The 16,790-nt window shown below is 37.1% G+C and overlaps 2 protein-coding genes and 1 long non-coding RNA gene across 3 annotated transcripts in view; all 3 read right to left on the bottom strand.

Annotated features, from left to right (window-relative positions):
* Window positions 1-3,660, bottom strand: part of LOC117301759 — a 241,232-nt gene extending 237,572 nt beyond the window's left edge. Inside the window, exons 1-3 of the mRNA XM_033785780.1 lie at window positions 3,657-3,660; window positions 3,068-3,160; window positions 2,254-2,394 (exon numbers count right to left, since the gene is read on the bottom strand). Coding sequence (XP_033641671.1) covers window positions 2,254-2,394; window positions 3,068-3,160; window positions 3,657-3,660 — 238 coding nt within the window. The remainder of the gene's footprint in view (window positions 1-2,253; window positions 2,395-3,067; window positions 3,161-3,656) is intronic.
* A 932-nt stretch (window positions 3,661-4,592) lies between these two features.
* On the bottom strand, window positions 4,593-8,180 carry LOC117301595. The gene is made up of 3 exons (XR_004520334.1): window positions 8,047-8,180; window positions 6,567-6,659; window positions 4,593-4,660 (listed from the first exon to the last, which is right to left on the bottom strand). It is a non-coding gene; the product is annotated as an uncharacterized LOC117301595 (long non-coding RNA).
* A 1,361-nt stretch (window positions 8,181-9,541) lies between these two features.
* The window catches only part of LOC117301758 (fibrillin-1-like), a 111,843-nt gene continuing 104,594 nt past the window's right edge, over window positions 9,542-16,790 (bottom strand). The window contains exons 42-48 of the mRNA XM_033785779.1: window positions 15,289-15,492; window positions 14,409-14,555; window positions 13,032-13,145; window positions 12,327-12,422; window positions 11,026-11,136; window positions 10,307-10,405; window positions 9,542-9,666 (exon numbers count right to left, since the gene is read on the bottom strand). Coding sequence (XP_033641670.1) covers window positions 9,542-9,666; window positions 10,307-10,405; window positions 11,026-11,136; window positions 12,327-12,422; window positions 13,032-13,145; window positions 14,409-14,555; window positions 15,289-15,492 — 896 coding nt within the window. The remainder of the gene's footprint in view (window positions 9,667-10,306; window positions 10,406-11,025; window positions 11,137-12,326; window positions 12,423-13,031; window positions 13,146-14,408; window positions 14,556-15,288; window positions 15,493-16,790) is intronic.

The raw sequence follows: 16,790 nt of genomic DNA, 5'->3' as shown, positions 1-16,790 counted from the left end.
TGTACCTTCTCTTTAAGACTAGTCTTTGACAATACCAATAGTGTCCAGTGTCTTTAACCAGTTGGGAGGACTCCCTCATGAGAATGAATTAGTTTCGATCCACCCATAATAATTCTTTAGTATGTAAATCCTCACTCAATGACTTGAAAAAACCTTTCAGGTAAGGTACAGCAGTACCTTGTAATGCATTTGAACAATCCCAAAATAAATTATTCCATGATTTAGCATGTAAATGCAACATAGCCTAAAATAAGCACTACACTGTATAACCTATGGACATGGACTACCGAAATGGTGCAACGGACATTATTGTATTGATGACTGTACGTGAAATGGTGCAACGGACATTATTGTATTGATGGCTGTACGTGAAATGGTGCAACGGACATTATTGTATTGATGGCGGTACATGAAATGGTGCAACGGACATTATTGTATTGATGACTGTACGTGAAATGGTGCAACGGACATTATTGTATTGATGGCGGTACGTGAAATGGTGCAACGGACATTATTGTATTGATGGCGGTCTGTGAAATGGTGCAACGGACATTATTGTATTGATGGCTGTACGTGAAACGGTGCAACGGACATTATTGTATTGATGGCGGTACGTGAAATGGTGCAACGGACATTATTGTATTGATGATGGTCTGTGAAATGGTGCAACGGACATTATTGTATTGATGGCGGTACGTGAAATGGTGCAACGGACATTATTGTATTGATGACTGTACGTGAAATGGTGCAACGGACATTATTGTATTGATGACGGTCTGTGAAATGGTGCAACGGACATTATTGTATTGATGACGGTCTGTGAAATGGTGCAATGGACATTATTGTATTGATGGCTGTACATGTACGTGAAATGGTGCAACGGACATTATTGTATTGATGACGGTACGTGAAATGGAGCAACGGACATTATTGTATTGATGACGGTCTGTGAAATGGTGCAACGGACATTATTGTATTGATGACGGTCTGTGAAATGGTGCAACGGACATTATTGTATTGATGGCTGTACGTGAAATGGTGCAATGGACATTATTGTATTGATGGCTGTACATGTACGTGAAATGGTGCAACGGACATTATTGTATTGATGACGGTACGTGAAATGGAGCAACGGACATTATTGTATTGATGGCTGTACGTGAAATGGTGCAACGGACATTATTGTATTGATGACGGTCTGTGAAATGGTGCAACGGACATTATTGTATTGATGGGGGTACATGAAATGGGTCATATAGGGAGATCAGTGAAAAAGTTGGTGCAGCTTTCTTACGGCTCGTATAGTGATACAGTATCATAATAGGTTGATTAAAGAGACTGTCATATAGCACTGCCATCCGCCAAGTAAACAAAATACAATTTAGCAGCAATCCTAAATTCAAGTTCACATGGGTCTGGATCTAGAATATAAAATATAAAAAAAGGTTTTCCAATTTGTTTCTCCCTCAGTTATCTCGTCCTGAGTTTAAACAAAAAGGTGCATCCAATGTTCCTCATAATAATGCTTCAGTGGTTTTCCCTGAAGTTAGCTTAGATTCTAAAAACATGTTGTCAGTCTTTTTTTCTAGGATACTTGAGGCATTTCCTTGACTATCATAGGATTAAAAAAAAAGTCATAGTAACTGTGTCTTTCCTCCTAGGATGGTTAAGGCATTTCCTTAACTATCCTAGGAATAAAATATACATAGTAACTTTGGGTTTTTATCCTAGGATGGTTGAGGCATTTTCCTTAACCATCATAGGAGTAAAAATGCATGGTTACTGTGTGTTTTTCCTCCCAAGATGGTTAAGGCATCTCCATTGATTTTGTACACGGAATTGAATCAAGGACATCCTCGGTGCGACTTTTTCCTGGATCCCTTTTGTTATAACCCTCTCCAAGTCCATAATTTGAATGTGTGGACATGCCCACCTACACACACACACACGGAAGGACCAGGCAAAGACTATATGCCCTTCGGCTTCGCCACGGGCCATAAAAAACACTCCAAAATAAAAAAAGAGTACCGTAATTTTCTGATTATAAACCGCGCGGCATATAAACCGCACTTCCTCGAAATACTCTTTTTAAAAATGCAGTTTTTTCTCTTAAATATTTATACGTCGGCTTACAAGCCGCCCGGAGAATAAACCGCAGGAGTTCAAAAAAATGTCAAAATCAACATATAAACCGCAGTTTATAGTCCGAAAATTACGGTCAACACTACAGAATATAAAATTGAATTTTCTTACATGAGAATGATTGTTGAATGAAACGCTGGTTAGGGTTCCTCCAGAAGGGCTGTCCAGTGCCATTATGATAAACACATCGCCATGACAACTGTATTCCATAGCGGACATCCAGTTGATCCGGAATGATCTCTATGTATGGAACTGGAGTCAAGAAAAAGATGAATTATTGAAAATCTGTTTACAAATATAAATTTATAAAGTGCTTCACACGGGCATTTGTAAGTGCACGAAAGATAAACCACATAGAGATGAGTCTTTAAAAGAGATTTGACTGAGTCAGTAGAGGTTAGCTTGACGAATATTGAGAGAGAGACTGCTCCACAGTGATGGTGCAGCTGAGGTGAAAGAAGTGAGAAGTCTACTTAGCAGACAACTGTTAAGCAATATTTTTTTTCTGTGACATTGGGCCCTTGTCATTAGTAAAAGTGGAAAACACCGATAGGGCAGAAAGTAACTACTAAAATGGATGTGGCAGTGTCATGGCCGAGCGGTTAAGAGCACAGGATTCAAGCACTGGTGTTTGATCAGCAGGGTGTGGGTTTGGATCCCGGTCATGACACTTGCTACATAAAATTGGGGAGTTAGTGCTTTCTGCTCTACCGGCCGGGCTTCGAATTGATGATACCCACGCCTACATCCGTATGGACTGTGAAAGGGGTAACACTGTTTCAGCCCTAGGAGTAGGTGGCAACGGCCTCTGGGAACAATAAATGTAGCCCACACCTTGAAGTGGCCTTCAGGCCTTGTGTGTCAGGCGGCTTGCATACAAAAAAACTAATAATAAAAAATTTTAAAAATGTGTGAGTGTATATACCTGTATTTTGACAGCTTGGTCCATCATATCCAGTAGGGCAAATACAGACTCCATCCTCACACTGTCCACCGTGAAGGCACTCCAGAATACAACCTACAACAATTAGAAGAATAATTTAACATCTATTAAATCGTTTGCAGTACCCGCTGCTAAAACATAGGATTCGAACTGCCTCTAGCTACCGGGCAATCTCGGTGGTCTAGTTGGTATGACACTGCTCTAAAATTGCAAAGGACGTGGGTTCGAATCCAACCCGAGTAAAAAATGCCTGTGATTTTTTTCAGAGGACTCGGGAAAGTACTGAGTTTACAGTGCTACACACATATATATGGGTAAAAACCAAAAATTCATATTCTTTATTCCCGATGCAAATTTAACATCTATTAAATAATAATGAGAGGGAAAAGATCCAAAAGTACCAAGACTTGCCAGGGAACTTTGTAAGATTTGGCAGGTAAAAGTACATGCATAGTGGTTGGAGCCCTCGGCACCATTCCGAAAGTAAAATACAACTTAGCAATCACTGGTAAAAACTGTCCCAGCTACGGACAACCAATGTTAACACATTCAGGTTTTTTTAATAATTCACTCATTAATGGTTCATTCTTTATAAACAAATTTCCAATGGCGACCAAGGGTCGAAATGCAGGTAAATATACAGATAATTCAAAATTTAAAAAGATGATAAAATTACACCATTACAAAATGGAGACAACAAATCTGGTTCAAGAGGGAAAGGATTTTTTTTTTTTAGATGTTTGAAAGATAGTTGGACAGTAGCCTAGATAAGATTGTAGGTGCAGCCCAGTGAAACCTCGAGGTCATCTTAAGAAAACAAAATAAAAAGCATCTAATGTAATTTTGCAACTTGTATATATAATATATTTATTATACATAGTTTTATCTGTTTGTAATGATACCAGTAAATGGCAGCTATCCGCTGTTGGTTATCAACAATAAATAAATAGCACAAATAGCTGCATATAAAGCTTAAAAAGGAATGAAAGGATAGGGAAATGACTTTTGTAAAGGTAAAAACAAACTGTATTCTTGATATTATATATCTATATTCTTTTAAAAGGTCTATTTGTGGCAGGACAGGTTTGTAGAGGTGCTGGGCCCAATTTCATGGCTCTGCTTACCGCCGAATTCTGCGCTTCATTCACGATTCCCCGCTTACGTGCACGCGCCGAATTTCTGCACTAGCCTTGTAAGCGTAGAATACCTAGTAACGTGGCGTACGCACGCGCAGAAGCCCAAATTCGCCGTAACCCGTGAAATACGCTTGCCGTAAGCACAGAATTCCCTGATTCCGTATGCGCCCCTTCTGTGCTTACGGTAAGCAGAGCCATGAAATTGGACCCAGGTCACCTGTTCCTCCTGGCCACTCACTGGCTTAGTATTTTTAGCTATTTTGCTTCTTTGCATCTTTGTGTATCGATTTATATATTTTTAAGTCTAATATTTAAACCTAAACTAAAACTATTAAAAAGCTATACTCACGTCGTTTGTCGCATTGTTTCCCTTCAAATGCTGTAAAACATTGGCACTCTCCTTCCACGCAAATACCATGTACACATGGTAGAATGCAAGCTGATTAAAAAACAATCACAACAAAAATTAACATGTATAATGCAAAATGGGTCCATATCAAAAATAAATTTAAAAAATCACAACAAATATTAAAGGATTTGGGTACTTTTTCAAAATGTCCCCCGGTTTACATTAAACTTACAGTGAGACCAAAATTATTTTAGCATGTAAAAACCTGTTAACCAGTTATCATATTATACCATAACATATCATAACTGGTTTTACCCAATACTTTTTGACATGCTAAAACTGAGACAAAAAAATACTTTTGTGATATTGTTTTACTCTTTTCTCAAAAACTACAGCACCTCAGGAACTAACATTTTAAGGGAAGCTTTCTACTATCATTATCTTCCAACTTTGTAAGGTTATTGTAAATCTGTGGACATTGTGTTTTGTGTTTTGTGTTTAAAAAAAAAAGTACATAGACCCTTTAGCACATATACTGTCAACGGGTCTAAATAAAAAATACATTAAAAAATTCTAGACAAATATTAAAAATAAAATCAAATAAAAAAGGAAGGGAAAAAAATCAAGTTAACCAATGAACTACAGTATGTTTACAAAAGGGATCTTAAATGATACAAGTTTTTACTTTCACAATATTAACTGTGATCAAAATTTACTTTTGGAGGGGGAAAACTCAATGGACTGAAATCCAGTAGTTTTTTAGTTAGTATGTTGAACATTAATATACCTGTGTTTTGACCATACCAAAGTAACTCTGTAACTAACAAACTAAAAGACTGGTAAGTCATACACAGACATCAAAAGGAGAAATTATAAGCATGCTTTAAGGCACTTGACAAGATTGATATTTATCAAAGACCAGTACTCTCACTTGGTGTATCCCAGCATATGCATAAACTTTCAAATCTGTGAAAATTTGAACCCAATTGGTCATCAAAATCGTGAGAAAACAACGAAAGAAAAAGCACCCTTGCTGCACAAATTTATGTGTTTTCAGATGCCTAATAAAAGGATCAGCTGAAGTCTTTTACTATTTGAGTACGAAAATTATCTCTTTCTCAAAAAAGTACATTACTTCAGAGGGAGCCGATTCTCACAATGATTTTTACTATCAATAGCTCTCCATTGCAATTGTTACCAAGTTTTTTTTATGCTAAAAATTATTTTGAGTAATTACCAATAGTATCCAGTGTCTTTAAAGTGTGTCAAATAAAAATACTACTTAATTCATTAATATACACAAGTACAAGGAAAACTTCACAAGAAGAGACAAATTGAAAAAACATAGCGAATGATATACATAATGCTTCAAATTGCTGCTGTTATAGGCTAAATATTTGCTTTAAATGGTTAAGCAGAATAGCTACATAAGCAAGAAGGCTGGTAACCTTTTCAAGTTTTTGTGCTCACAGGATTTTATATTTTAGCTAAGAAGATTACCCTGTGTGTGTACAGACAGCATTTTGGGGGTTTCTATTTAAATCAAAATAATGGCAAATAAAGGCCTTTTCACACGAGTGCAATAAGCAGAGGATCCATGGTCGTATAAAGAATACAGTGTTTATGCTAGCTGTGCGGATATTTTTATATATTTTTTGTATGCAAGTCGCCAGACACACAAGGCCTGAAGGGCCACTTCAAGGTGTGGGCTACAATAATTTTTTTCCATAGGCCGTTGCCACTTACTCCTAGGGCTGAAACAGGGGGACACCTTTTCCAGTCCATCCGGATGTAAGCTTGGGTATCATCAATCCAAACTCTGGCTGGTAGAGCAGAAAGCACTACCTCCCAAATAAATCAGTTTCTGCACCGTGTGAACGATCTTGTTCGACTTCGACCAACTTCCTTGGTCAAGACAACTGGCCAAGGACACTAGTTTGACTCTGTCGTGTGAAAAGGGCTTTAGTGTTTTAGTTTCTTTCATGCCTTTACTCACCAAGTTCCGTGCATTCTCTACCGGTAAATCCTAAAGCACATTCACAAATGCCTTCTACGCATGTAGCTCCGTTCAAACAAGGGAACAAACAATCTACAGACAAACAAACAAACAAGCGGGCTAACTTCTTACCCGTTTGCACACACTGACTGACAAACAAACAAACCTTTTATAGACGAGTTGTTAGCCATTTATGGGAATCACAGATAAATAAATTAAGTAACAGCAGAGAAAATTGCATTCATTTTGAATAAAAAGACCAACAGATCAAAGAACCTGGTTCATACTTCCTGCGAATGCGTATGCGAGATGAATTTGCAAGTCATAATGTCGCAATGAATAATTTGCAATGAATAATTCACATTAGTTGACTTCTGCAAACCATTCGCTTCAAAAACAGCCCCGTGACGCCACAATTTGTGTCGCATTCACCGGGTGTATGGACCGGGCTTTAAGAATAACTATTTTCATATCACTTATAAATCTAACAATAAGAATCTGTGCTCAGTGACTAGTAGGCATTAAACAGAATAGATTTTATTTAATAATTGTTATTTTCACAAAAATTAGTTCGACAAAGAAGAAATTTGAAAAACATTTGAAGAAGAAAAGAAATAGTCCACCAGCATGCTCCGTGTATAATATGAGGAAGAAACATCCCAATTATTAGCAAGAAATTGAAAATAAACATTTCGTTAAAAGGCACTGGACACGTTTGGTAATTGTCAAAGACCAGTATTCTCACTTGATGTATCCCAACATGTGTATAAAATAACAAACCTGTGAAAATTTGGGTTTAATTGGTCATCGAATTTGCAAGAGAATAATGAAAGAAAAACACCCTTGTTGCACAACTTTGTGTGTTTTCAGATGCATAATACAGATGCAGATGCATAATACAGATGCGTAACTAATAGGAGACTTTTGGGACGCTTGGTGGCAGCAGACTTACCAGGTAAAATTCCATTGTTCTCGGTAATGTGTGCATGCTCAGAGCTACGTAAACAATGGAAATATACCTGGTAGGTCTGCTGCCACCTAGCGTTCCAAAGTCTCCCATTGGGTCTCAGAATTCATCACTGCAATAACCTATCTTTCTGAAAGTTTTATATACTCAGCGCCTTGAGTACCTTGTTTGGTAGATACGTGCGACGATAAGACTTCGATATTATATTATATTATTAATAAAAGGCTTCAGCTGAAGAATTTTATTATACGAGTGGGAAGTTACCTCTTTCTCAAAAAATGTTACCACAGAGGGAGCCGTTTCTCATAATGTTTTGTACCATCAACAGCTCTCCATTGCTCGTTACCAAGTAAGTTTTTATGCTAACAATTATTTTGAGTAATTACCAAAAGTGTCCAGTGCGTTTAAGAGGGTAATTTCTACATTGAATATATAGAAAGAGCAGTATAGGAGAACATGTCAGTATATTATCAATAATTTGTTAAAACATTGAAAGTGAGTATTTTTATTTACCAATTTGATCACACTGAGCTCCTGTGAAACCAGGTTGACATCTACACGTTCCGTTGTCGCACTCAGCTCCATTAAGGCAAGCCAATTGACACTCTGAAATAAAAACATCAAGATATGAAATAAAGAAACACCCAAGATATACAAATAAATACGTGTGTTTTTCAAAGATTTACTAATGCACCCTGTTGCCAATGAAAGTAATTTAATAGTAATTATTTATATATTTCTGCGCAGTCTCACTCATGCATAAAATGTCCATGTCCTTATTTGATTGTGTTCGTAAGGGTATCGTTTTCCTTTAATAAGTTTTGTGGTTTTTTTGGGTTTTTTTTTTTTTGTTTTTTTTATAGGGAAGGGGAACTTAAAGCATTTGCTTCTCCTTTTTCCTACATGTTAATATCAGATTATTATCTACTTATTGTTTAATAACTGGATCAAGTTTCATTTGTTTCAAGTTGTTATAATGTTTACTCAAGCAATATTATCACACTATGTATTGATTGACGCCGACATTAAATAAATGTATCTGAAATTAAAAAAGATTTACCAATGTGTTATTAAAAGATAGACTGTTCCAACGCTTAAAGGGGTTTTGATACCTTTTGTAGATGACATTTTTGGCCATGACATGAATCCCTACTCACTGTGAATGAAGTTGTATATGTAATACAATTTACCTGTAGAAGTTTCAGCTTTATTAGTCATCAAGTTTTTTAAGGAAAAAAAAATGAAAATCACAGAGCAATAGTTGCAGGAGAGCCGCGTAAATTTGTTATACATGCTATTAAACTAATCGAGACCAAAATTATTTGTGTGAACTTGCTTCAGCAAGTAATATTTTAAGGGAAGCTTTCTATTATCATTATCTTCAAACCATGTAAGTTTAATTCATAAATATCTCAGACAGTTTCGCTATTCCTATTGGTGGAAAGCACGTCACGTGGGTGTGTATAAACCAGTATAAATCATTGTTTATGACCAGTCAAAAGTGTTGAAACATGGGCGTGACACGCGAGCTTGCACCTGTTCTTATAAGACAATTTATTGGTCGAGAGCAACGGCTGAAACAGTTGTGCCACATCACGCGATACGCCCGACGCGCACAGCAGTCCCTTATAAGGAGTTGTTTACACGAGAGCAGCAGAGGGCTTTACCATTTCATAGCTGGAGGGGTGTTGTGTTGAAAGAAATCATTAAACAGTTATAATTTTTGCATTTATTTTACCTTTTGACCAAAAATGTTGATGTTTTTGACCGAAAAGGTATTTATGAATGGGAATCAAAGTGTGTTGAATCAGTTTTCAACAAATGGTTTTGAACCCGCCAAGGCCTGGTTCTTGATAATTTACCTTGACTTTGTCTCAATAAAATTATCAAGAACCAGGCCTCGTTGGGATTAAACCACTAGTTGTAAAACTCTTCACCACACATTGATTCCCTTATTTAAAACTGTGTACGCTTGTGTTTTGTATCAGACCAAAACTACCCGAACCGTTTAAGTCGGTTTACCAGATAAATGTGTCAATTTACCCAAGAAGTTGCACTGAGGCCCGTTGTATCCCTCATCACACACACAGACACCAGCAATGCAATCACCAAACTCACATGGCAACTGACAAGCTGAAAATAATTATAACAATTAATTAAAAAGTGGTTAAATGTTACACCAATTTAGTAAAACACATTAATATTTAGCAACATTTACTAAGACAATGTTTACTAAAAAATGTTTCGACATAAATTCCTTCAAATAATGCGTGATGTCTTTAAGATCCATATTTAAATATCACTGCATAATAGTTTTTTATTTTTATTGGTTTCATGTTATCTTACATATCCAACAGCACCGATGAAGCATTTAACTTCCCTCTGGAAGAGACACATCAATTTTCCTCTGGTAGTGGCCACTTATATGGGAAAATGTAACAAAGTGTAAAGTGCAGGCATTGAACTTTGCTGTTGAAGGGGCACAGCAATTTTCAACCGGTAAAGAGCACTTCTATGAGGAAAATGTGAGTTTGTACTAAATTTGTTCAACACAGGGCACCGCGGCAAATGCTGTGGGTGCCTTGGGTTATTTTGTGTCCTGCTGATATAGTTCAAAACATACATTGTGTATATAATGTAGTTGGTGACCAAATACAAGCAATGATTCACGCTTCCCGGGGATTAAAACTGAATTAAGATTGACTAATCTTGTTCATACTAAAGTTGTTTCCTTTCGATCTAATGTGAAAGTGGATTGATATTCACTACTTACCTTTGATCTCACAGTAGAATCCCACAAAACCAATGTCACAATAACACAGCCCATCTAGACATGTACCTCCATTCTGGCAGGCTGGATTACAAACATCATCTAATCAAAACAAGAACAATAAAATAGATAAATGGTGTTTGAAGCTTTGCATGGTGTGGGGAATAAGAGTAACTATAAATATAAACATTAATAGTAAACTTGCAGGTACAACCATGGGTAAAAACTCTTTTGAGGGAGTGGTGGCTCTGAAAAGAGCCGGTTTGGTCTCGACGTTTCGAACAGTATACTCTGCTCTTTCTCCTGAAGACGAGCAGAGTATACTGTTCGAAAAAATCGGCATGGTAAAATTTTCAGATTTGAGGTAGGTCAAAAATTGTCCCTGATTTTTTGGTTCCAAATGATACAGAACGGACTACATGTACTGAAGACAATTTATGAGTGCTGACTGGGTATACAACTAAAATTTTCAGATTTATTGAGAATTTCGGGAGTTGGGATTTTGAGTCCAAAGTCACCACTACTTTCGAATGTTTGTGTAACACTAAACTATGGCAGTATTTGTTTTTGCTTTGCATTGATGGCTTTCCATAGCTTTCCATGCCCCCTTGGCAAAAACTTGGCTGTAATGTTGAAATAGAAAGGTCTGTTGATGCAACATAGCCATACCACTACCCAGGACTGAAAGAAGAAAAAAAACCTAGAATAGTCTGGTGACTTACCTTCAATTTGGCATTGTTCCCCCGAGTATCCATTGGGGCATATACATGTCCCTTGGGCACAGGTTCCACCATTCAAACATTTACACGGGTCGTTGATCAACTCTCTGGAATCTACAAGTAAAAGAAACATAAAAAGTATGAAAAGATAAATCATGCATGCAACTGTCCGTTGAAAAAAAAAAGAGGAAAATTTTCAAAGGCAAGTGCGGAGCGAGGCAGCCGAAACGCCACAGGACATGATACCCACAATGGTACCCTAGAAAATGTTGAGGTTTATTATGATCTTAGGTGCATTTTAAGCATGTAATAGGCTTATTTTACATGATTGTAGTTGTACACTGTTAATGCCAGGCATATATTAGGCTTAAAAAAAAAAAATCTGTTTTTTTGCGGAAACGCGGAAGAGTTGCATGCCTGATAAATACAGCACTTGGATAACATAATCCAATGTAAACATCTCTACAGTTTATTTTGTTTAATCTTTCTTGTCATGACATCTGGTCATCTTAAACTGTTAACCTGTTTTCCAGAAGACACTAGGGCCCGATTTTATAGAGATGCTTAAGCAGAAAGAGTAGCTACGCACAACGAAATTTGGCTCACCAGAAAAAGATTACCAGCCAAACTACCAGGTGAATAATTTGTGACTGGTATCCTGTTTATTTCTGCTAAGCAGCAAATTGTTAGGGAACATTTTTAGCTCAAGCATCTCTATGGAATTGGGCCCTGCATAAAGAAGATATCGGGTAAAGAAATACATGCAAACCCCAAACAACAAAAACTTAAAGACCCTGGACACTATTGGTAATTGTCAAAGACCAGTCTTCTCACTTGGTGTATCTCAACATATGCACAAAATAACAACCCTGTGTGAAAATTTGAGCTCAATTGGTCGTCGAACTTGCAAGATAATAATGAAAGAGAAAAAAAAAACATTGTCATACGAAGTTGTGTGCTTTCAGATGCTTGATTTGGAGACCTCAAACTCTAAATCTGAGTTTTCGAGATCAAATTCGCAGAAAATTAATTCTTTCTCCAAAGCTACGTCACTTCAGAGGGAGCCATTTCTCACAAGGTTTATACTATCAACCTCTCCCCATTATATGTTACCAAGTAGGGTTTTATGCTAACAATTATAGTGTCCACTGCCTTTAACGTAAATACACGTACATGTACATAGGGAGTGAAAGACCCGGCACGAAAATAGGGATGATTAAAAGTGTCAGGAAAGTGCAGCCAAACTCAAATCACATTTAAACAAAAGTAAGTACAGAGATTAGATTTTCACTTTTATTTCTTACCTATTTCACAATAGTCTCCGTTTAGTCCAAGAGGGCAGAGACATATCCCATCATTACAGGTTCCATTATTAGCACAGCCATAACGACAATTCTTGTCTAAAAACAACACAGAAAAAAAACAATTCATGATCACAAATAATCATTAACTTTAAGCAAATATTATTAATCCATCTAGAATTAAAGCCAGTTCATATTTCTTGTGAATGCGAATGGGGTACAAATTTTGACGTCACAAATTTGCAACAAATAATTCGGAGTTGATCTATTAAGCACAACAAAATTTGCTTAGCACAACAAAATCTTGCTCAACAGAAACAGGTTACCAGCCAAAATACTGCGTAATGTACATTGTTTGTGACTTGTTCCTTGCTTAATTTGTGCTTAGCATAAACATTTGTGCTGAGCAGAAAAAATTGCTAAGCAGCATTTTCTCCAAATAGTTTTATAAAATTGTGCGCAATCCATTTCTGAAAAGTTTGCTTGGCAGCATTTTCTCTACACAGCTTTATGACATTGGGCCCAGTGAGTAATTAAAGGATTATAGACTGACAGAAGCTTAGCTATACAGATGTAGTTGCTAGGGACATCGGGGTGCTTCCAGCTGATCTTCTCAACCTAATGAGAGATAGAAAGGGATGGACAAGCCTCAACATGAACCTGACCTCGCTCGACTAGAGAGGGAGAGATAGGATGACTAATACTTACTTATCATCTCAGGTGGTTGGATTTCACAAACATCTCCGCTAAACCCAGGATAGCATTGGCATCTACCGTTGACACAGGCTCCTTCATTCATACAGGGTGGTAAACACTCAACACCTAATAATAAGAAGAATAGTAATTCTTATACAGGGCTCAAATTTTACCTTTACACTGGTCTTCAAATGTCTCAATACCGTCTCTGCGCCTTCATACCTAACGGATCTCATTCAGTTGTACAAACCCAACAGATACCTCCGCTCATCTACCGATACCAGACTACTTGCCATCCCCAAATCACGCACCACTAGGGGGGAAAAAAGCTTCCACGCTGCTGCCCCAAAAACTCTGGAACAATTTACTATAGCATCTGCCACTCTAGCTCACTAGCAGTCTTCAAGAAGTCGATCAAAACCCACTTGTTCAACTGATTTGTTTGCCTGTTTCGTTTATTCTGTGCTTTTTGCTAATTGTGTGTACAGCGCTGTGGTACTTTCCCCTGTTAGTTAGAGCGCTTTATAATTACCTTGTAATATTATTATTATAATTATTTTTTATTATTATTGAGGCCAGTGATTTCAGTGTTGGGCCAGTAAACTCAAGACAAGACAAATCTGGTGAACTTGTAGTTTTTATTTTTTTCAATGCAAAACACCCAACACCTAAAGGTAAAACAAACAGCAACATTTCATCAACTAAGGAAGCGAAGACCATAAGACACTGGCTGAAGTAAACTTCAAGGACATCCAAACCGTGCCCAACCATTCACAAATTATTTATCTTTCTGCGCTGTCAACACTATACCTGCGTGACTACACACACAGTAAAGAAGCAGAAGCAGAAGTATAAAAAGAGAAGAAGTTACTACTGACGATGACTAGAGCAAGCTAGTCAAAACGTTGAGACCAGTCCAAGAACTGACTCCGTGGTAGTGCAGTTAATTAGGATCTTATAAGCTTACGTACACGTAGTAGTTCCAGCCAATTTTCTATACCTTCTGCCCGGGTAGTAGTTAAAAAGCAGGACAGTTCTTTTCAAAACTGACAAGTTTCCCGATCACCCGATAAATCTACTCAGCGGTATAGTAGAATAAGGCAAGACAGTTCTCTAAGAACAAACTCTACCTGGCAAGTAGATACACACCAAGGCCCAATTTCATGGAGCTGCTTAAGCAGCAAATATAACTTACAAATTTCCTGCTTAGCAGAAATGAGCAGGATACCAGTGACAACTTGTACACAGTACATGGCAGTTTGTCTGGTAACCTTACTCCGATAAGCATAATTCTTTAGTGCTTAGCTGTTTTTTATGCTGAAGCAGCTCTATGAAATTTGGCCATGGTGTTACCGCAAACCAAATATTTATTAAGTTACTCCAACTTACTCAGGAAGTAGCTGATTGTGCGTGATCCCGTAGAGCAGTTATAGCTACCGGTGAACGCTGGCTGGAAGTTTGTAATCGTGAGTAACGACGCAGAGGGTAAGATCTGTCGGACTTCAACAGTACCTCCTTCACTTGGAACTATCATTCCTGACAAAATCAAAAACATGGAATTAGATGTTGCAAACTGCTTATACCAACCAAAAAGACTTTTGATAAATGAACACAAAAATAACAGGTAATGGTCAAAATAACAGGTAATTTTTAAACCGGAAGTGCCTGTAAAATGCTTTGAAAAGGCATTATTTAAAGGCCTATAGGTTGAAATGTACACTTTTTGATGCTTTACCATAAAATTATATCACATCGAGAAAACTGTTTGGTTTTGATTTCTTTGCAATTTGACGAGCAATCAGCGACACTTTTTTCATTATTTCAAACACTGACCCAACAATAGCCGAACACCTAGTGTTTGTTTCTACAAACACTATATCTAGTTTTTACTGTTACTATTACTATGAAATGAGGACATTTTAAAATAAGAGATATGAAATTTGCATCGGGGATAAAGAATATTATTTTTTTTTTTTTAATAATATTTAATAAATGCTAAATTTGCATCAGGGAAAAAAAATGTATATTTTGGTTTTACCCTTACACCGATGACTGTTATCACTGTATACTCAGTACTTTCTCAAGTTCTGTGATAAAGACACATACATATTAAATCCCAACCGAGTATTATGCCAGTGATTACAAGTTCCAAACAAGACAGCCGCCTTTTCAAAGTTTTCTTTTTTATCAAACGGAAGAGAAAAACGTGTATGCTTAAACTTATGGCACATTCAGATAAATATTGAACACCCCTATTATGCCGACTTACCATCAATAGGCACTCCTTGTAACAATGGAGGCTTTACTGGTTCAGGAATGTCCCATTCTGCTATTAGGGGTGTATCACCGAACAGTTGTGCAGGGGTACCATCGTTAGCTGTTTCAAACACTTCACACACGATAGAGATGGTTGTGCCTAAAGTTGGTCGTTGATCTCGAGGGATGCTTAGACGAACGACGTACTCATCACCAACTAGAAATCAACCAATTAGATCAAACATAAACCATTTAAAGCCATTATACACTTTCGGAACAGGAAAAAAAAAAAAAACAATTCACAAATTTACAAATAACTTACAGGGTTTACAGAAGATAAAGGTAAAAGACTTCTCTTGAAATACTATTCCATGAAATGCTTTACTTTTTGAGAAACATTGAAACAATTATCAATTCTCGACAACGAGAATTACGGATTTATAGTAAACACATGTCATGACACGGCGAAACAAGCGGAAACAAGGGTGGGTTTTCCCGTTATTTTCTCCCGCCACCAATGACCGATTGAGCCTAAATTTTCACAGGTTTGTTATTTTATATATAAGTTGTGATACACGAAGTGTGGGCCTTTGGACAATACTGTTAACCAAAAGTGTCCAATGGCTTTAAAGACAATGGACACTATTGGCAATTGTCAAAGACAAGTCCTCCCACTTGGTGTATCGCAACATATGCACAAAATAACAAACCTGTGAAAATTTGAGCTCAATTTGTCGACGAGGTTGCGAGAGAATAATGGAAGAAAAACACCCTTGTCACACAATGTTGTGTGCTTTCAGATGCCTGATTTCGAGACCTCAAAATCTAATTCTGAGGTCTCGAAATCAAATTTGTGGAAAATTACTTCTTTCTCGCAAACAACATTACTTCAGAGGGAGCCGTTTCTCACAATGTTTTATACTATCAAACTCTCCCCATTACTCGCTACCAAGTAAGGTTTTCATGTTAACCTATGAATGCTCCCCATACAAAAACACTGTTCCTGCTTAAGCCCATGTAGCCTTTATTGTTGAATTACAATAAACATGATTATTGACTGCCTTGCTAATAAACAAACTCTACACCGTTGTTCGTATTTGAATGAATGGGAGTATAATTAGGTGAGGTTTTGTGGTGGCACCATGTGTAAATCTGTTCTGAGTAGTGGTAGTTCTGAAAAGAACCATTGAAAAAAAAACACATGATTGTCTTTAATGTGATATTTATTTTGTTATGTTTGCCATATCATATCAAAAGTAATGAGAGTGGAAGAAAGGACACTAACTTCTTGTGCGTGTAAACGTGTTTTTGGCGTAGCTAGCTAACAGCGTTTTTGTGTATTACAGGAAACGCCATAGTTAAAGGGTCTACATGTATGTACTTTTATCTGGACATCAAACACAATGTCAACAGATTTACATTCAACTTTTCTTCTCGGTGATCATGAGACAAAAAATTATTTTTGCATGTAAAAAACGATTTTCATGACATTGTTTTACTCATTTCTCAAAAACT

This window comes from Asterias rubens, chromosome 17 (genome assembly GCF_902459465.1).
Source record: "Asterias rubens chromosome 17, eAstRub1.3, whole genome shotgun sequence".
In the NCBI taxonomy this organism is placed as follows: Eukaryota; Metazoa; Echinodermata; class Asteroidea; order Forcipulatida; family Asteriidae; genus Asterias; species Asterias rubens.
This window is presented reverse-complemented; position numbering and strand designations above follow the sequence as displayed.